Here is a 21,747-nt window from a genome sequence, read left to right as displayed (position 1 = left end):
GGACCTTCATCCGCAGGAGACAAACCTCCATCAGAAGGACCTTCATCCACAGCAGACGAACCTCCATCAGAAGGACCTCCATCCACAGCAGACGAACCTCCATCAGAAGGACCTCCATTCACAGCAGACGAACCTCCATCAGAAGGACCTCCATCCACAGCAGACGAACCTCCATCAGAAGGACCTTCATCCACAGCAGACGAACCTCCATCAGAAGGACCTCCATTCACAGCAGACGAACCTCCATCAGAAGGACCTTCATCCGCAGGAGACAAACCTCCATCAGAAAGACCTCCATTCACAGCAGACGAGCCTCCATCAGAAGGACCTCCATTCACAGCAGACGAACCTCCATCAGAAGGACCTCCATTCACAGCAGACGAGCCTCCATCAGAAGGACCTCCATTCACAGCAGACGAGCCTCCATCAGAAGGACCTCCATCCAGAGAAGACAAACCTCCATCAGAAGGACCTTCATCCCCAGCAGACGAACATCCATCCCCAGCTGACGAACCTCCATCCACAGCAGACAAACCTCCATCAGAAGGACCTCCATCCACAGCAGACAAACCTCCATCAGAAGGACCTCCATCCAGAGCAGACAAACCTCCATCAGAAGGACCTCCATCCAGAGCAGACAAACCTCCATCAGAAGGACCTCCATCTCCAGCTGACAAACCTCCATCCACAGCAGACAAACTTCCATCAGAAGGACCTCCATCCACAGCAGACAAACCTCCATCAGAAGGACCTCCATTCCCAGCAGTAGCACCATCATCAGCAGTAAGAGTACGTGTCCGGCAGCAAGTCAGGGTGTCTTGCACACACTGTGGCATTTAAATAAATAAAAGGAACTTGCTGGTTCTCATTAACAGAAAACACAAGCACAACACTTTGCTGGGAATATTTGATTTCCAGTAATATTGAGGATGAGGATTATGTTTTTTTTTCTCCTCGCAATTTCAAGTTTATATCTTGCAATTCGGACTGTATAACTTGCAAAATCGAGTTTATATCTCACTATTCTGAGAAAAAAAGTCAGAATTGTGAGTTATAAACTCGGAATTGCAAAAAATAAAGTCAGAATTGCAAGATATAAATTCACAATTCCAAGGAAATCTAAATTGCAAGATAAAGTCGTAATTACTTTTTGTAATTGTGGGTTTATATCTAAAAATTCTGGCTTTTCCCCATCAATTCCAAGTTTATACCTCAAAATTCTGAGGAAAAAAGTCAGAATTGCAAGATAAAAAGTTATTTTTTTATTTTTTATTCCATGGCAGAAACAAGTTTCCATAGATCAACACTATTGATAGCACATTAAATGAGCTAGCTACTGTTTATCCAAACGGTGTGCTTGAAAAACAATACACAGGTGGACATTGCCTATGGCAACTTTTAGCAAGTGTGGTCAGTGTGTGTATTGACAAGAAGTCATCATAATTTTTAAACATATTTATTTTTGCTGACAGATGTTAAAATGGTGTGTGTTTGTTTAACCTGCACAGATGCATCCGACAATCCTGAGGCGAGGACAAGATCCCCTTCTCTCCATTGAGAGATGCTCGGTGTGCTGCAACATGTACCACTGTGACTACTGTACAATGCTGCATAAACATTTACACGAGGCACAAAATCATGTTACAAATCACTATCGAAACGCTGTTCAACAGGAAGGTGTGTGTGAATTCATTTAAATTACTTTATACAGCTTAATTATACTGTGTGTGTAAGTTTATCAACACTTCTGTTTTTCACGTTTTGGCCTTGATCATTTCTCCCTCGAATCTGAAGGTAAAAACATATAATTAGTGGTGATTGCAAAGTAAAGCATCACTATTATCATTTCACATGCTTAAGCTGCTTCTTCTTCCATACAAATTTCAGCTTCTAACTCATCCGGCACCGTTTGATGGTGGGATGTTTTGACTCAGATTGGCAAATAGTCTTTAAATATCACCCTTTAACTGTACAGCTGTGTCCTAACACCAACCAAACTAATTCTCTCTACATTTTAGGTTTTGTCATCATCAAGTGTGGTCTAGGCTGCAGACAGACACCACACTTTCACTGCTGCTACTGCACATCAACATTAATCAGAAGAGATGCTCTGATTAAACATTTAGCAACTTGTAAAAATACATCATACAGACAGCCTCCACCCATAGTGCCGCCAGCAGCACCACCTCCATCCACAGCCAAAGTACCTCCATCAGAAATACCTCCAACCCCAACAGAAGGACCTCCATCCACAGCAGACGAACCTCCATCAGAAGGACCTTCATCCACAGCAGAACTTCCATCAGAAATACCTCTATCCCCATTAGAAGGACTTCCATTCCCAGCAGACAAACATCCATCAGAAGGACCTCCATCAGAAGTACCCCAATTCCCAGCAAAAGGACCTCCATTCCCAGCAGTAGCACCATCGTCAGCAGTAAGAGTACGTGTCCGGCAGCAAGTCAGGGTGTCTTGCACACACTGCGGCATTCAAATAAATAAAAAGAACTTGCTGGTTCACATTAACAGAAAACACAAGCACAACACTTTACTGGGAAGATTCGACTTCCAATAATATTGAGGATTATGTTGATTATGCAGATGTTTTGCAGTTTTATGTTTTGTAGAAATAAACACTTTTAAAACTCTTGAAAAACAAATGTTGTGTTCTTGAGACGTAATATACTAAAACGAAATGTAGTATTATTAATATCTTGTTTATTAAAGATTGACTATGTTAGCTGCACATTTTGGAAGATCAAGAAATAATTATAAATAATTTCAGCAACATTTGGTGTGGCGTATTGCTTTAACTAGAAATGATTCGAATGGATTCACAAATAGCCTACATAGCCTTAAAAAACAAGGCAGGAGCGCTCAGATTACTTTAAGTTTATTCACGTCGTTCCTCATGCTGAAAAATAATAAATCATAAAAATCAAATATTAGAGAAAGGTAAGGCAATATTACATGTCAGCATTTTGCAGCAGTAAACATGTTTTTCATTAGGTTAGTAGTGTTCGAAGGGCTTGCAGTAATGTTAACAGCCAGTGAGTGGCGCTTGATTGGCGCTTCACTAGGTTCACAGAGGTGGAGCTAGACGTCAAGCCCCACCCATTTGGCTTTGCGCCACTTGAAACGTATGTTATTGTCACGTGGCACTTGTTAGTTTTCTCAACGCTGTATTAGGATGGACCAATCACAGCCATTTGTGATTATTGGATAAGAGTAATTATTATTATTTTACTTTTTTTGTAATAAAGAGAGTTCTGTGCGGACTTCAATGTAATCAGCATTTGAAATTTTATACAAAAATATTGTACTTTCTTATAAACAAATGTCTCCGATAACAAACAAACGTCCTAAAATTTGATTGTGGCTGAATGGCAGATTCGCCCTGCGCCCTCATAACTATTTGCCTCATTGTCATTGGTAATAACGCCAGCATTTGTCACTACAAGGCATTGTAACGTTACACTATCTAGATGAGTTACTGTATTCAATCAGATGTGTTTTGAGTTGACTAGAAACTGTTCCAGTCAGATCCTTCAGTTGATTTCCTGACCGCCGAGCGGCGCCACAAACGCGACTGTAAATCTCACACTAAACTGCGCGACTCTCATTGTTCGATCGTCACGTCATGGAAAGAGTCACTACGTTTCTGCTCAAAGTAAAGAAATACTTTATGAAAAACTCTTCACGGGCTTGTTGAATCACATCTCGAAGGAAATACTTTGAGTGCAGAGCGATTTGAACTGGATCTGGGGATTATACAGATGCTTTAGATTAAGTTTTTGTTCTTTTGTTGGCGGAATGCAAAGGATGCGTTTATTTCTCATCTCTGTCCGGGACGGAATGTTTGGTATAATGTTTTCATCTGGAGTTTAGTTCAGCCGGAGTTGCAAAACAACTGTTTGTTTTTAAACATTTTCACAGCATGCAAGATGGCTAAAACTTTTGTTATGATGAGGCACTGAACTGAATGTGTTTGCCGGTGTCTCAGTTCTGCTGGACGGGATTTGTGGATTTATGGGTTAATTTTTTTGCGGTTGAAGATTCTGGTTTTGTGGGAATAATGAAACGACATAAATTAAGGGAAGTTGGAGAATAACAACCTGACAGGGAGTTCCAACATGTGATAAAGGATATTATTTCCGAGGAAAATTAAGATTCCTGTTGTCTTCTTTGTGGTCAGTAACTTTAAAAAGGCTTGAAGATCTTTATCTTGAAGAATGTTATTTACCAACACCCTCAAAACTACTAGTTTTATTAAAGTGCTATGAATACATTAAGAAATACTGCTGTACTACATACAAAGGTAAATTTTAATTTATCTAAGCCCTTTTTTTCTTAGATTTGCAGTCTGATATGAGGTAAGGGAACTTTTTTTGTGGCCCTTTTTTTTTTTTGCATTTGTCTTGCAAAAGTTACAAAAATGTCCCTGAGAGCCAAAGCCCTCTACACTTTCCAAAGTGAGAACAAGGAGGAGATAAGCATCCAGGAGAGCGAAGAGCTGGTTATTTTCGACGAGAACTCTGTGGATGGCTGGCTACAAGGGGAGAACAGCCGAGGAGAGCGAGGCTTGTTTCCTGCCTCGTACGTCCAGATCATTCGGCTCCGATCCGGGTCAAACCTGACGGATCAGTCCCTCAGTTCACCTGGAAGCTCTCCTGGTAAGGATTTGTCGTACATCCACACAACTACCCCGACCCCGCCGAGTGACGACGATGACGACTGGGACGACTGGGATGAAACCTCAACGGTGGTTGAGGATGAAGACCCTCGGAGAGGGGTGGGTGCCAATGGACATTCCCAAAGTCCATATTCCAACCCCAACGTCCACTACCGGACCAAGCCACACATGGAGCGTCAGGACAGCATGTCGAGCAACAGGAAGGGCAGCATGGTGGGCAGAAACTTGAACCGATTCTCCAGCTTCGTGCGCTCAGGTGTGGAGGCCTTCGTACTTGGCGACGTTCCCATGATGGCTAAGATCGCAGAGTCGTACACCATCGAAATGGGCCCCCGGGGGCCGCAGTGGAAGGAGAGCCCTCAACCCTTCTCCTGTTCCATTGAAGACCCCACCAAACAGACGAAGTTCAAAGGCATTAAGACGTACATCTCGTACCGCTTGACCCCCAGTCACATTGCCAGGCCGGTTTACCGCCGCTACAAGCACTTTGACTGGCTGTACAACAGACTACTGCACAAATTCACAGTGATTTCCGTGCCGCACCTCCCTGAAAAACAGGCCACGGGACGGTTCGAGGAAGACTTCATCGATAAGAGGAAGAGGAGGCTCATTTTATGGATGGACCACATGACCAGCCACCCAGTGCTGTCTCAATATGAGGGTTTCGAACACTTCCTCATGTGCGGAGACGACAAACAGTGGAAACTCGGGAAGAGGCGGGCAGAGAAGGACGAGATGGTCGGGGCTCATTTCATGCTCACGTTCCAGATTCCCAACGAGCATCAGGACCTTCAGGACGTGGAGGAGCGTGTTGACACCTTCAAGGCGTTCGCCAAAAAGATGGACGACAGCGTGATGCAGTTGACGCACGTCGCGTCGGAACTAGTCCGCAAACACATCGGAGGATTTCGGAAGGAGTTCCAGAGGCTGGGGAACGGCTTCCAGTCCATCAGCCAGTCCTTCTTGCTGGACCCTCCTTACAGCTCGGACGCCCTGAGCAACGCCATCTCGCACACAGGCCGCACCTACGAGAACATCGGAGAGATGTTCGCCGAACAGCCCAAATACGACCTGTTTCAGATGCTGGATAAACTGTCGCTGTACCAGGGCCTGCTGTCCAACTTTCCAGACATCATCCACCTGCAGAAAGGTAAAGTGAGCTCGAACAAACTCAACTAAGTTCACCTTAGAGCTGTCAAAACGATTAATCGCGAATAATCGGATATAACATAACATCGCTATTAATCGGATGTAACATAACATCGCTATTAATCGGATGTAACAGAATAGTTTGTGTTTATATAATATATGCGTGTATACTGTATATACATATATATTTATAATTATATGTATATGTCAGATGCGATTAATCACGATTAATCGATTTGACAGCACAAGTTCACCCACAACTGACTCTCTTTCAGAGTTTCTTTCTTCTGTGGTTATGTTAGCTCAAATAAAAAAAACTATAAAAAAATAACGTATTTTATTACAGCTAGTAGCCAAGACAACATATTTCTCATTTTCATTTTACTAACTAAAACTGAAATTAAAAAACACTAATAATAATAAATAAATAAAAAGTAGAAAGACTAATGTCAGAGTTATTTTCTTTTCTTTTTTTCCCCGCCATTGACGGAAATGTCCTGTTTTCACTGTTAAGCGGTAGGGGGCGCTATTACACAGCTTCTGTAAGAGTTCTGAATCTTCCTATCAAAACATGCGAAGATGAAGCAGAAATAAGTGATAGCATATGTAAAATAACACAATCATCAACATTAAATGGCACATAAATAAAAAATGCTTAATGTTATTAAATGAATAGGATTGTGAAGCTTTTGGGGGTGTTGATAGACCCGATCTACTCCATCTTTATTTTGATCATCGCTCTGAATTTGATCCGGACATAGTTTTTGACAAAAACACGATTTTCCCAGTTTTTTGCTCAAAATGTTGCTTTTCTTTTTTTTTTTATGAAACTTTTCCACATTCAAATGTTGATTAAAAAAGTAATATATGGAGCTGGAATACATTTTATTTAATCAGAGGGTCTGTTCTTTCTTTTGACATATTGCGTATTCAGCTATTCATACATCAAAATATTCCGGAGGCCATGAAACTTCTGTGAAAATGATAAAAAATGCTGGCGCTGGCTGAACACTGGCGAGGAAAGAGTTAAAGATATTTGCTGATAAATGAGTTAAACACTTGTATATTACACATGGGTGTTGAAATTCAGCATTCGTCATTCATTGCATCACCTCCACCTTGTAAATGGTTTCTACACCCCTTAGTTTAGATGGTGTGCTTGTTTCCGAACCTACTGACTTGCTCAAATGTGGGGCACGCAGCTGGACTGACCCAGTGACATCATGCCTGCAGGCAGCCAATCACACGTGTTGTTACTTATGAGCAGGGGTTAGTGGGCCTCGCATTGTGGACTGGAGTGAATTCTGTTGCAGATGATGTCAGGTCAGGAGATTTGCAGAGACATTTTAAAGCTGAAAAAGTGATGCATCTGACATTTTACAGGGAGTTAAGAAAGAGAAAGTTCTGTCCCTGCTCCTGACGGGAAGCATCCTCTAAATCACAGGAAGTGTGGGAAATAGCGGGATTAATCAGTGCACTCAAGTCCAAGACATTAAAGCTCAATCAGTTTGTGGCTCAGACAAGCTTCCACTTTCATTATGATCCTTCTGTGGAATGTCATAGTGATGTTAAGAATGTCTCGCTCATGAGAGCTCAGACTTAACATACGCTGGCATCCTGACGCTTAGTAAACGCCAGTATTTACTCTACGGGATGAAACTTGGACTCACTTTGGGCCTGTTTACACTTAGCCACTTCATGCGTTTCCGCTGATCGGATTTGTCCAATTTATTAAAACTGTTCCCTTTACACTCGGCCACATAAATATGTCTCCGCAAAAACAATATAAATCCCTATCTTCAAATCCAAATCACGTCAATGAAAGCTACAGTTATGAACTGCATTTTATTATTAATCATGAGCTAATTTCAAGATTAAAGACCGCAGTGGGAGAGTGAGCAGCATCAGCTTTGGTGAGATAATTTAGTCTCACTGTTTTTAATGAAGATGAGTGTGTGTTGAGCTTCAGGATGCAACGTCAGTTTCATTTTTGGCTTGCTGAAGAGATCCTCAGCTGTTACAGTAACACTGTCGTGTCTGGTTACTAGTAGCCTATAACACACTCACGCACTTCTTTTGTACCATTTTGGGAGGAGTAAAATTTACTTATGTGGCTTCAACAAAGCATTTACACTTGTTTAGTTTTGATTGAAATGCGTCTCAAATCAGTGATCAGATTTAAATCTGTCTCGAAAGCATTTCGGAAAGCTATCCGATCAGAGAAAACGCATGAAGTGACCCTGTGTAAACGGGCACTTAAGATTTGTGCATATCCAATTCCAATCCAGTCATGTTTAGCAAGTGTGAATGGCAAAAAAATCATAATAATAATAAAAGTAAATAAATAGTAGTCATTATAAAGAATGAGTATCTGTAAGAGTCTATGGTTTGATCATTATTGCTGTGATTATGTTTCTAGCATGTTATATGTTTGGCATCAGTTCTTCTAACCTTGATTGATGGAGTGTGTAGCTTTTAATTTCTTCAACAACCATGTAGGAAGACACAACATGGCAAGATCAAGATTAATGCACCTCTTGATGGAAATAACATCAAAACATTAATTTCTATCAAGAGGTGCATTCATTTTTGGTCAAGATCTTATATTGACAATGCAAGAGTCCAGCGCTCTGTAAAGTCTCCTCCAGCACATCCCAAAGACTTTCAGTGAATCTAAGATCTGGACTCATAGGTGACTCATGTGTGAAAATGATTCTTCATGATCCTCACAACCATTCTTCCACAATCTGAGCCTGATGAATCTGGTCATTGTCGTCCTGGAATATGGCCATGATGTGTCTTCCTACATGGCTGTTTAAGAGATGAAAAGCTACACACTCCATCAATTAGAGTCAGAAGAACTGTTGCCAAACATATAACATGCTAGAAACATAATAATCACTGCATTAATGATCCAACCATAGACTCTTAAGCATTTGCCTCTTTAAATCCAGACAGCGACTCTTTTTTTATTTTTTGACCGGACAGTGTGTATATATATATATATATATATATAGTGGTCATCAATCAATCAATCAATCAATAGTCGTAGCTGTGTCCAAACATTTGCCTGGTAGTGGATATTTATGCTTTTCTGACCACTTTATTTGTATTCATCATCATCATCATCATCATCATCAGTTCATTAATGCATAAAGTCATGCAGCTTGAATTTAGTTAAAGATAATAAGCAATGCACTTGTTTAAAGATCCTGTTTATGATTTCAGCCACTTTGAATTGGACCGGCCCAATCTCCAAAATCTCTCCCTCAAAAGACATGCCAGCAAAACTTTCTGCTTTATAGGCAGAAAGACAATTGTCGGTAATCAAAGTGAGGATTTAATGTTGTTAAACAGGTTAATGCGGCATTTATGTGTTCACTGTGGTGAGATCAGTCGATTGTGGAGGAGAACAGAGATGTGTATCCTCCTTATTACTGAGCAAGTTTGCTGAAGGCGTGATGGGTCACGTGACCGAGGCACATGCCAGACCCCAGATTTACGGATAATTAATGGAATATCAGTGGCATCAATGGAATATAGATTTATTCCCATAAAGTAGGTGTGATTTCAGAGTCCTTACATCATTATTGTGCCTTTTAGGTTTGTTAAAGTAGCATTATTCTCCAGAAGTAGTTAGTGCTTATCAAACAACCGCCCTAAGCAAACAATTGACATGTGAGTGTGTTGAAAGGAGGCCAGTCTGATTGCTCCAGTTTCACGTCCACACCCTATATAACGGTCGTAACATGATTACTGTTCATGTTGAGACACAATGGATCTTAGTGTACAATGGATAATGGTGTTTTTAAATAATCAAGTTGCTAATAGCAACTAATGGACACAGAAACCGCCTCCTACAATAGAAGTCGATTAGAGTTTAGTATATTGCGCTGCTGATGTTTGACACAGGCAGATTTAGCAACAGTCGTTGATTCATTGTTGAATCATCATTGATGTTTGACTTAAGTTCAATATTTAATTTGCTCATTAATCCCTTGAATCAGTGTTGATTTAGTATCATTGACATATAATTATAGTTTTGATGAACATTTAGTTTAGTTTTTTAACATAATATACATGTATTAGTACATATATAAAAAAGGAAACTATACGGTTATCCGGACCACACGTATGTCTTTTAGTCCCGTATAGTCCGTATAGTCATCCCTGATTGGTCTTAACCCCAGTGACGGGTAGGTTTAGGGGCGGGGTTAGGGGTAGGCCATCGTATGACTGGTCTTAACCCCAGTGACGGGTAGGTTTAGGGGCGGGGTTAGGGGTTAGGGGCAGGCCATCGTATGACTGGTCTTAACCCCAGTGACGGGTAGGTTTAGGGGCGGGGTTAGGGGTAGGCCATCGTATGATTGGTCTTAACCCCAGTGACGGGTAGGTTTAGGGGCGGGGTTAGGGGTTAGGGGCAGGCCATCGTATGACTGGTCTTAACCCCAGTGACGGGTAGGTTTAGGGGCGGGGTTAGGGGTAGGCCATCATATGATTGGTCTTAACCCCAGTGACGGGTAGATTTAGGGGCGAGGTTAGAGGTAGGCCATCATATGATTGGTCTTAACCCCAGTGACGGGTACATTTACATTTACATTTAGTCATTTAGCAGACGCTTTTATCCAAAGCGACTTACAAATTAGGACTAATTTAAGCGAGTCATCATAAAGAGGCAAAAAAACAACAACAACACAAGAAGTGCTCAAAATACGAAGTTCAGGTATTATTCAGAGTAGCATAAGCCTGATAAGTGATGTTTCAAAGGAAAAAACATGGGGTTTTATTTATTTTATTTTTTTATGAGGATAAGTGCTCACGGAAGAGATGGGTTTTTAGCTGTCTTTTGAATGTTGTCAGGGATTCTGCATTCCGGATGAGGGTGGGGAGAGCGTTCCACCAGCATGGAACTGTGAATGAGAATGTTCTGGAAAGTGATTTTGTGGCTTTCTGTGATGGAACCACGAGACGTCGCTCGTTGACCGATCGTAGGTGTCTGGTAGGGATGTAGACTCGTAGGAGTGAGTGAAAGTAGGAGGGAGCTGAGCCTGTGATAGATCTGTAAGCAAGCGTCAGTGCCTTGAACTTGATGCGAGCAGCGAGAGGTAGCCAGTGTAGAGAGATGAACAGAGGAGTGACGTGGGCCCTTTTGGGCTCGTTGAAGACAAGACGAGCTGCAGCATTCTGGATCATCTGTAGGGGTTTGATTGCACATGCTGGAAGTCCAGCCAGAAGAGCATTGCAGTAGTCAAGCCTAGAGATGACCAGGGCCTGGACGAGAAGTTGTGTTGCATGCTCAGTTAGGAAAGGCCGGATCTTCCTGATGTTGTGCAGTGCAAACCTGCCCAACAGGTTTAGGGGCGGGGTTAAGGGTAGGCCATCGTGTGGTCCGGATAACCGTATAGTACCTAAAAAAGTTATTTATATAAAGGTATTTATATGTATTTTTGTTTTAGTTATATTTTCAGTTTCATTATGTATTATTGCTGAATCAACCCAAATACATTCATTTATACCAACAAAACTAGTTTTATGGGTTCAGAAATGGGTAACAATTGCAGGTTACCAATTTTTAATGATGTAATAATAGTAAAAAATATGTAGAGATTTGATTGTATAGAAACATGTTAGGCTAAGATATATTTGTTCATAGTAATCTATATATAACAATAATTAGGGATGCACGATACATTGGACACCATATCGTTATTGGCCGACATATGTTAATTTTTTATGTTATTGTTATCGGCCTGATAAGACAATTTGGTTGATATATTAAAGCTGATAAATAATGTATTATTTTCTTCAGCTGAGACGCATCAGGTGCGCACTCATCACCATGATGGTTTTGAATTGCTTGAAATATGATTGGAATCTGCAAGTCTGTCATATAAGCTACATAAAATTATGATGAGAGAAGATCATTATAATTGTGTGCTTGGGATGGTGAGACTTATGTTTTTGTAATCAGGCTCTCAAATATTATATAAAAATGTGGATTTAGATTTATTGGCCAATATATTTTTTGTCAGTATCGGCCAAAATGTTCATATTGGTGCATCCCTAAATATCAGGGCATATTTATATTATTTATATTGATTATGTCAGCAGAAAATGTAATTTTAGTGGTAAGAAGACTTACAATATGACCAATAACATTTATAACATGTTAGTTCTCCCTGCTGTAGGTAAAAAGCATACGAGGACATCCTAAAGGGGCTCGTCCCGCAGTTAGGGGACAGTTAATTGACTGTAACGTTTTGACTTTGCGATATCTTAAAAAATTGAGCATCTGTTTCTCTTGCGAGCCGCACGACAGCACAGGGAGAGATCAAAGAGAACCAATGAACCGAGGGAAAACAACACATGACCCAGGGAAATAATAACAGCCCTCTCTGAGCGCGCTCCGTTCGGCTTTTGCGCGTCCCAGCCAAAGAGCCGTAATCAGATCCGCCGTGGGACGCCAGGACACTTGACCTGACGTCCAGAAGTCAGCTTGAACCCGACCGACTCCTCGAATTAAAGGCTATGGAAATATTTAGCTCTTCCAATACCAGTGGGAAATGAATTTGGATTTTAATCCAAAATATCTCCCACCTCCGCAAATAGGGAGAGAATGAAAAATACGAGTAAAAACAAAAGGCGTTCCAGGCCTCGGGCTCCGCGTGTGCAGTAGTCATGAACTCTTTGGCTTTTATGGGTGTTGGTCTGATTTTATTGCCAGTAATACACACTCTCTCACACACACGTCAGAGTTGTGCAGTTTTGTTGCTTTTAGCTTTGAAATAAAGAGGAATAACATGTCAGGGCAAGACCTTGAATTCCTCTCCATCTCTGAGCCGCTCATGGCTAACTTGCAGGAAGTGAGCCGGTTTTGTACTTCATGCATACAGTCTTAAATAATCAAGAAGTGCAAGCGTGTGTGGATGAACAGGAGAGGCATACAAGACGGCATATGATCGCTTCACACCAGTCCTGTAATAATAGAGTGGCTGAGAACACAGAGCTAACTTAGATTTTACTCACAATGTTATACTTTAGCCACACTTAAGGAATTAAAGGGATAGTCCACCCAAAAATTCTGTCATCATTTACTCGCCCTCATGTTGTTCCAAACCTGTACGAGTTTCTCAAAAAGAAGATATTTTGAAGAATATGGGTAGCCAAACAGTTGATGGACCCCATTGATTTTATAGTATGGAGAAAAATATACAATGGGTGCCATTAACTGTTTGGTTGCCGACATTCTTCAGATATTTTTGACAACCAATTTCACTTTTCTGACCTACTTTTAAGTGATTTTAAGGCATCACTTTTGTGATGATGCTTCTGCTAATGCTAAATTGCCTGTTGAATGCTCTTTTTGGCATTTAATGTTTGAGTTTTGCAGTCAAATGCATCTTCGAGTGTATTTATACTTATTATTTTCATGATGAGTTTGGTTTTTGATCAGTAAAAACTGATAAAGTGGTCAAATGTATGAAATGTCAGGCGTCCTAGCAGAGTAACAAAACTTAATTTTGAAAAGCATACATTTATATGAACCTAATATACTTCTCTTTGTACAAGTGTTCAGCTTGAAAAGCATGCTTGTGCAATTTTTTTTGGCCTACCTTTATGGTTTGTTTCTCCCCTTCTGGTGTCTGAGAATTTGCTCTGGGATAAATTGAGCTGTGACTGTTTTTTCCAGTCTGAAATTCCTCTGTGTTTCCGCGGCGGTGCTGTTAGACACATTAAATGCAGCTCTGAGGCTTCAGGTCAGTCATTCTTTGTGCTTTTAACATTCGTTTCACCTCAAAGACCGAGAGAAAGCTCAGATCATACACTGATCCTATTTCTGACTGCAGTTAGCATCATGCTAACTATGTGGTATATTATATTTAGTTTGTTTGTGATGATTGAGGTTTTCTAATTTAAGAAAGTATAACACAAGTATGCTGTATATCGAGAGTATGAAGAGCTACAACGATTTGTTATGTTTACTTGAAGTAACTTGCGTAGGAAATGTTAGCTTTGCAAGCTAATTGGTTAGCTGGAAGCACTTCAGAAATGTTTACTTTGACATTTTGCTTAATTTAAATAACTTGAAATTTCATTATATAATTCAGAAGACACTATTTTACTGCTTAATACTATGTAGATCAATAAGCTGTATGGTTTTTTAATTAGACACTGACTAAAATACCCCCAGAAACTCATTTAGGTGGCCAAGGGAGTTTGTTTTCCTTCTGAAAAAGCCTCGAGACTTTCCCTCAGAGTAAACTGAAGCCATATATATACTAGTGTTTATATTGGGAAAACAAATAAATAGACAGACAGACACTCACTGACCACAAAAAGTGATGTGCAGACATTTTACGGATGCTCAACTTCCTCTTTTAAATGGCTCTGTTAGCACACGTACAATGAAGTTTTGCATGTTGGAAAAAATACAGAAGAGGAATTCACTTAATTCCTGTCATTCATGTGCGCTAATGTTTAGCATGTCTGTGGTCCATTAGAGAGGACGAATCGAATTAAACTCTCTTTTAAAGTTTTGTTTACTGAACATCACAGACCAAAGTGAGCAAAACCAAATGTTTGGAATGATAGAAATGTGAGCACAACTTAGATAATAAGACATGTTTTTTTGAGCAACAATTCGGCATATTAGAATGATTTCTGAAGGATCATGTGACACAAGACTGGAGTAATGATGCCGGAAAATTCAGTTTTTATCACAGGAATAAGTTACAAATCAACATTCAGACTTTAATTTATGTCTCTTTAAATAAACATCATATGAGATATTATAGTACATCTGTCATATTGAGCGTGGCTTTGTTGAATTCAGTCCTGCAGACTTGTGTGTGTTCGAGTGAACAGAGAGTCAGTGCTGGACCGTGCCTGGTACCGCTGGACACTCGTTCTGTCCCTCCGTCGTGAAAAACTGTTTCATTGTCCTCTTGGAAGAAAAACATCATGGAAAATAGGTTGACTCATTAATGTCAATGCCTTTTTAAAATGTGGCAGTCTGGCAAAATGAAACCTACGCCAGTATGCAGAGATTAGCCAATCATTACAGAGGTCATTTACATGTCATTTGCATACTGAGTTTTACATGGTGTACATTCATATGAGATAAATATCAGTAGCGTAATACTGTATAATAAGCAGTTTTTAAATATATTGTATGTGGGTCGCCATGTTGAGATCACATGACCAGCCGAATATGACAAAATTTGCAGCTTTATCTTGTTAACCCCCTTGTTATTGCATATTTTCATAATAATTAAGGCTGACTGTGAATAGCTCATTTCTATAACAGTAACAGACATTTGATTTAGTATGAACTGTTTTTCATGCTTGAAAGCCCATTTTTGCCACATAAGAAAACATTTGGTCAATCGTAGTTATAAAAAGTTGAAATTATGACATACTACTTCATAATTATGAGATTATGCTAAGAAAGTTTTTGACTCTTATTTTTAACATGTCAGAATTATGTCATGAATGAGTCGAAATTATGACATACTTAGTCATAATTTTGTGACAGTCAACGTTATGACATACTAAGTCATCATTTATACAATTATGAGATTAAAAAGTCAAAATTATGATATACTAAGAATGTTTTTGACCTATTTTCATAGATGAGCCAAAATTAGGCTATAAGATAAAAAGTGGAAATTTTGAGATGAAGTTGAAATGATGAGATAAAAGCCAAAAATACGACAAGTCTTTAATACAGAAAAAGTCAAAAGTACTTTGTCATAATTTAATGTTGATTTTTACTCTTCATCTCATATTCCTGACAGTATGTCATAATTTCGCATTTATCGTAATGCCATTATTGTGACTTAGTATGTTTAAATGTGACTTTTTATCTCATAATTATGATTTGCCAAAGCATGATTTATGTTTCTTGGAAATGGGTTTCCATTCCTCAGGACAAAATGCTACAAAAAGTGTAACAATCCGCCATTTTGCTCAATGTGGTTAGAAATGATTTCCAAAAATAAATATGCAAACCACGACCTTGTTTACGGGGCACAATATTGTCTAATTGTTGATGTTCGCTGAGGGAATGCAAAAACCAAGGTCTTTGCATACGGCCTCTGAGCTTTCATTTGACTGTTCTCGTTTGTTCTTTGTGTTTTCACAGTGGGTTTGTAATCCGTCAGTCTGTGAACTGAAAGGAAATAAAGTAATAAATTGCTGTGTATCAAATCCCAAACACAAAGAACACAGGGCCGGACTTCCTGTGTCAGATTACAGGTGTACAGCACTGCCAAACACTGACCTCTGATCAGTCATACACACTGTCCACATCTAATCCCTCACGCTGTCCCTGACAGTCTCGGTCTTCTGCGCTACACATGTGATGATTTAGTGGATCTGTCTGTTCAGGTCTCCAGATTCAGTCGTATTTCTCTTTGAGTCCTGTGACTCAGCGGCTCCGTTCTCATGAGCGTGCGAGTGGTTTGTTCTGTCACAACAGGACGTGAATGATTAGAACCGGTTACACTGGAAACGTGAAACAAATATGGGACAAAAGGCACTTTTATCTGACAAGTAAAAAAAAACTGAGCTGCGAACATTTTAAAAGATTTTTGTATTTTTTTTTTGCTAATATTGGAGTCTCGTTTGCTATGCAGAAAAAGGGTTAAACAAACAAGTGTGATGTAATGTAAAGTTTAACACTTGTTATGTGTTATGTGCTAATTCTGGGAAAGATTTCTACTTTGCAGTAGCCTGGGAAAACCCAGACAACTTCCGGCAAATTTAGATTTGCTCTGCAAGTAGTCTGGCAAAGAGCTCATTCAAGCCCATTTCTAATCCCTCGAAATCGCGGCACCAATCAGAAACGTTGAGGCGGGCTTTACACGATGACGATCGCTCTGATTGGTTTTAGGTCTATCCAATTGTGCCCACTGCCCAGGGGCATTTGAGCGACGTTCGTTGGTGACGCCCCTTTGGAAATGAGTTATTAATGAAGCTTTGCCAGACCATAACTCAGTTACTACTGAGAATGGTCTGGTTTTAACCAGGCTAACTTTGCAGGGCAAATTGACCCTAAATTGGATTCAATAGAATTCACACATAAAAAAAATCACACTATGAAAAACAAAAAAATCAAAGCATTACAACAAAAATAAACAAGATAACAAATTATTTTTAAAACTATATTTAACAACAATTTTTTAACCATTTGTTTAAAAAAACAACAACATATAAACATGTTTTTAGTAAAAAAATAAATAAAATTATATGTATTTTAAATGTTTTTGTTTCATTTGTGTGTGCTTTCCTGAAGTTCAAACATTAGAGCATGGCACTAGCAACGCCAGAATTATGTGTTCGAGTCGCAGTGAAATTAACATTCTTGAAATGATCAAAAAAAAGTGTACATCTTGTACATTTCTTTGGTTAAAAGTGTGTGCTAAATGCATAAATGTAACAAATGTTGACAAACTGACTTAAAAATATTTTTTCTTTTTTTGGGGTCTTGACCGGCAAACATGAAAACGTCAGAGTTTTTTCGTGAATCGTCAGAAATGTTTACAGGGAATGTCAAAACAGGGATGTTCATGACCCTAAATGAGAAATTGTCACAATATTTAATAAAAAATATCCCTGGTTACCCAGTATTTCTAACAACTTAAAAAATATGTTATTAAATATAATTTAGTATGTTTAAATTATTGATTTATTTGTTGTGTTTTTATTTGCAATATCAGTCTGATGCATGGATATTGCCTATAGTTTCCTTGTGTGCAAACTTTTGTAAATATATATTTGATAAATCAGTCTGATTTGGGTTAGTAGAAGCCTGGCTTTGTGCTAAAAACGTACATAATTAAAAGTTTTCTTCAGCGCCATTGCTAGTGTTTGACTAGTAGTTAGTGCATATATTTAAAAACCTTTCTTTTTTGCTTCTTTTCAGGTGCTTTTGCAAAAGTAAAGGAGTCTCAACGTATGAGCGACGAGGGGAAGATGGACCAAGAAGAAGCAGACGGCATTCGCAAACGCTGCCGGACTGTGGGATTCGCCCTGCAGGCCGAGATGAACTACTTCCACCAGCGCAGGGAGGTGGACTTCAAAGAGATGATGCAGGCGTATCTCCGCCAACAGATCGCCTTCTACCAGCGCGTAGGTCAGCAATTAGAGAGAACCCTTCGCATGTACGAGAGCCTCTAGAGCCTGACCTTTGGCCTCTGGACTGTAATGGAGATACAACGCTCCTGTGGACGGATTAGCAAACGCTTTTTTACTCCCAAAGTTGGAATTTTTGAGTTCCAGACAGGATTATTTGCAAGAGAAACAGGACATTCTCGCTTCTGCACTTAAAAATGTCACTTTTAACCCCAGAAACCAACAATGCAGTTGCCTTTGATAAACCATGTATATCTTCATCTTCATGTTTTGAATTTTATTTAAATGCCTGTTAGATCAGTCTTTTACATTGCCTGTTACTTTTTTCATATTTTTTATTCGATACTCACAGGTGTGCGAATGATGTTACCTGCGTGTTAGCAGGTGCAGACGCTAATCTGACGCCAAAAACTGGTCATGTGACAGAAGTTGTTTACGCATTAGTTTGCTTAAACGCAATTATCTCTTAAAAACATCAGATTGTGACACCGTGTCTTATCCAGGCGCAATGCAAGAAAAAAAGTGTCCAAAAAAATGCTGAACGTTAAATTTTCTGTTCATGCGAGTTGCTCGTATAGTTGCCCCCTCTGAAATCTCATTGGTCCAAAAGCCTGTTCCAATTCACTGTATTTAGAGTGCAACAGTTGGGTTTCGGAAGTTAAAACTCCATTCATTTTCTCTATAGGGATTTTTAATTATAACTCACTGTGAGCTACGAGGTTGATAATTGACGGTTTAGTTTTAAAATAATCATGTTTAACAGCAGAATTCGTGGTGAAAAACTACATTACCCATGATGCTGTGCAGAAAATTCCACCAATCAGAGAGTCGCTACAAGCAAAACGTGCCAAAAGAGCTATTTAGCTCCACCCACTCCCGTGAATATATATATGTATGTATATTTTGCAAGATATTTTGTTTATATATATATATATATAATCAATATTTTTTAAATGAGTGTTCTTATATTTCTCAATCGTTTTGATGATGCTATTCGCAATGCATCATGGGATTGTAGTTCTTTAAATCACTAAAGCCATTAAGTACACAGTCTTGTACCTTTGTACTTTTGTCTGATTTTCAAATACTTTTGCTTCAAATCAAATTTGTAATGTTGTGATTCACCTCGTAGCTGATTGGCTTGGTTCATGGCTTAAAACGCCATTTTTTTTTTTATTGCTATGGAAAAAATACTTAAAAAGTGGGCAGGCGTTGTTGCACTCTATTAAACAAAACATGTTCTGATTGGCTGGGATTTGTTGCTTCGGCGCAACATTTTGCTTTTAGTGACGATAGTAACATGACTTGGCGCTTGAGACGTTCAACTGCTAAATTTGTTTGGACAAGATGAGCAAATAATTAAACCCACATAGCAGGTTCATGTGGCTTCTGCTCACTTCCAGGAAGTTTAATCCGATATCATGTTATTCTAATTCCCCTTCAGACCCAAGATTCCTGAGTTTACGTGAGTTTTCTGATCTGATACAATGAGAGTCATATGATATTCATCAGGGATTCAGATGAATCACTGCAGGCTTTGCATAGCACGTTCTTCCAAGCTAGATGGTCCGGTACTAATTTCTCCTGGTGTTATTAAGACAAAACATGTTTTTGTGAATTCTTGAGCAAGAATCCCCGCCCAGAGATTCTGTGTATCAGATGGAAACACTTCAGTATTAGCATTAGCATTAGCATTTAGCCTGACTGTTTGTTGTTCAGGGTGTTTCTAAGGCAAAAATGGAGCTCATATCCTCCTCGTCTCCTTTTTGTGTGCCCTCAGGAAAAACTTGAGAGGACTTTGAGCTTATGTTAATGGCTTTTGTTTTAATTTCCTCAAAAGTAGGCTAATCTTTATTTTTAGTTGCTAGGTTTAAGGGGTACAGAAGTTTATGTAAGTCTCAAGGCTGCAATCTGTGGTTAAGAGTTGTGATTTTTACAAGGCTTTTGGTTTAACTGTAAAACTCGTCTCAAGTTTCAGATTGTAAACTTGGATGTTCACTGTTTGCACACTTAGTAACTGAGGACCAAATGTAAACCTTTGGGTTTACCAATGTTTTATTATAAACGTGTTCAAATCGGAGCAGATTTGGGCACAAGCAATGTATTAATGAATAAAAGCCAACATGAAATCAACGAAATTGACCGTTTACTTTCTTAATAGACATTAATGCGTTTTTTTTTTCAATGGATGAAATCAAATTTAACTCTTTCCCCGCCATTGACAGAATTTTCTGGCTTTCCGTGTTTTCACTGTTAAACGGTAGGGGGCGCTATTCCACATCGTCTGAAAGAGTTCTGAATCTTCTGATTAAAAACACAGGTGAAGAAGAAGCAGAAACAAGCGATAGCGGATGTAAGCAGATGCATATGTAAAATAACGCGATCATCAACATTAAACAACATATAAATAAAATCTGCACAATATTACTGAATGAAAAGTCGACCCAGGACGAGCTATTGGACTGTGAAGCTTCGTCTATGATTTGATCGTCATTCTGAATCCCATCCAGACGTAGTCTTTGACAAAAACGCGATTTTCTCAGCTTTTTGCTCAAAATGTTGCTTTTTTATGAAACTTGCATTTAAATGTTGGTAAAAAAAAAAAAGTTGATTTTTGTTTGTTTAAAAGCAGAGGGTCTGATGCATGTTCAGATGTTCATACAACAAAATATTGTGGGGGGCCATGAAACTTGTGAAAATGATCTAAAATGTTTTTTCAAAAACACTGGCGTGGAAAGAGTTAACACAAAATCTAGCTTTTTTTTTATTGTCAAAATATGTTGTATTATGAAAGTAAAACGGCTTGCGAACAGCATTTTTATGTTGACTTTAACGTGATCGCCGCTCTTGTGGTTTGTAGAAGTTGTGTTTTGGTGTCCAGATGTTTATGTGTCCACAGAAGGAAATGGTCATCGTTTGCGAATCAGTTGAAGCAACACTGAAAGATCCCGTAGGGGATTTCTTTTCTGGTAAAGCAGGGAAGAAAAAAAAATGCACATAAACAAAAGCCTCTGCTCTTAATTCTCTGGAAAACCTTGGAAGGCAAACAGACCTTGTGTCGAGGTTGCGTGTGTCCACTCACATTCCGGGATACAGCTGAGCTCAAACGCACAGCTTTAGTCATACCAAAGCAAAGACGGTTTTCCATGACTAGACTAATCCAAATATTCCCTTTTCTTAATGATCTTCTTGCGTTTCGCACTACAGTCAACAGCAATGTCACACCGGAAGATGGATTACACACATTCTGAGAGACAAATCAAGCAAATAAATGGACACAAAACGTTTATTGGGGGAACGGCAGACCTCACACGGATGATTTTGGACTCTTGTTAGGACGTGTGAAGCCGCGTCCAGCACATTGCTCTGTGTTTACTCACTGTAAGGAGGACAGTAGGATTTATACAATGTGTAGATTTTACACTTTTACACAGTTCTGGTGTCCAACAGGGGATCTGAATAAAGAGATCTCAAAATGGATTCAGTGTCTTTTTGGGGGGGGGGGGGGGGGGGGGGGGGGTTGAACTTGTAGGGAACTTTTGTTTTGTAAAGCAGAGATTTATGAGTGACTGCATGCATTCTGTTGCAAACCACCAATAAAAGAGCTTTGAGATTTGAGTTAAATGGCACTAAAGTAGCAATGCCAGCAACATCAACGGACAAAAATAACCGTTTTTTGTTTTGTTTTCAGTTAACTCATTAGGGAACATGTGGACATAAAATATCTGCCAACAGTTACTTAGTCATGTAAAATGCATGCTAATTAAAAA

General features: G+C 39.3%; 2 protein-coding genes and 1 long non-coding RNA gene across 3 annotated transcripts; 2 read left to right on the top strand and 1 right to left on the bottom strand.

Moving 5' to 3' along the window:
• The first annotated feature begins 122 nt into the window (after positions 1-122).
• On the top strand, positions 123-2,788 carry LOC309490822 (uncharacterized protein). Its single transcript, XM_082160108.1, has 3 exons — positions 123-789; positions 1,509-1,677; positions 2,019-2,788. Exons 2-3 carry the CDS (start codon positions 1,509-1,511, stop codon positions 2,573-2,575), a joined length of 726 nt encoding a protein of 241 aa, XP_082016234.1. The 5' UTR covers positions 123-789; the 3' UTR covers positions 2,576-2,788.
• An 818-nt stretch (positions 2,789-3,606) lies between these two features.
• snx33 (sorting nexin 33) lies at positions 3,607-21,457 on the top strand. Its single transcript, XM_082160100.1, has 2 exons — positions 3,607-5,843; positions 17,769-21,457. The coding sequence occupies exons 1-2, from the start codon at positions 4,436-4,438 to the stop codon at positions 18,020-18,022; spliced, it is 1,662 nt and encodes a 553-aa protein (XP_082016226.1). The 5' UTR covers positions 3,607-4,435; the 3' UTR covers positions 18,023-21,457.
• Positions 15,007-17,758, bottom strand: LOC309490835. Its single transcript, XR_014202851.1, has 2 exons — positions 16,125-17,758; positions 15,007-16,013 (listed from the first exon to the last, which is right to left on the bottom strand). It is a non-coding gene; the product is annotated as an uncharacterized lncRNA (long non-coding RNA).
• Positions 21,458-21,747: the final 290 nt, after the last annotated feature.

The sequence above is a fragment of the Leuciscus leuciscus genome (genome assembly GCF_965113295.1).
Source record: "Leuciscus leuciscus genome assembly, chromosome: 25".
NCBI lineage: Eukaryota > Metazoa > Chordata > Actinopteri > Cypriniformes > Leuciscidae > Leuciscus > Leuciscus leuciscus.
This window is presented reverse-complemented; position numbering and strand designations above follow the sequence as displayed.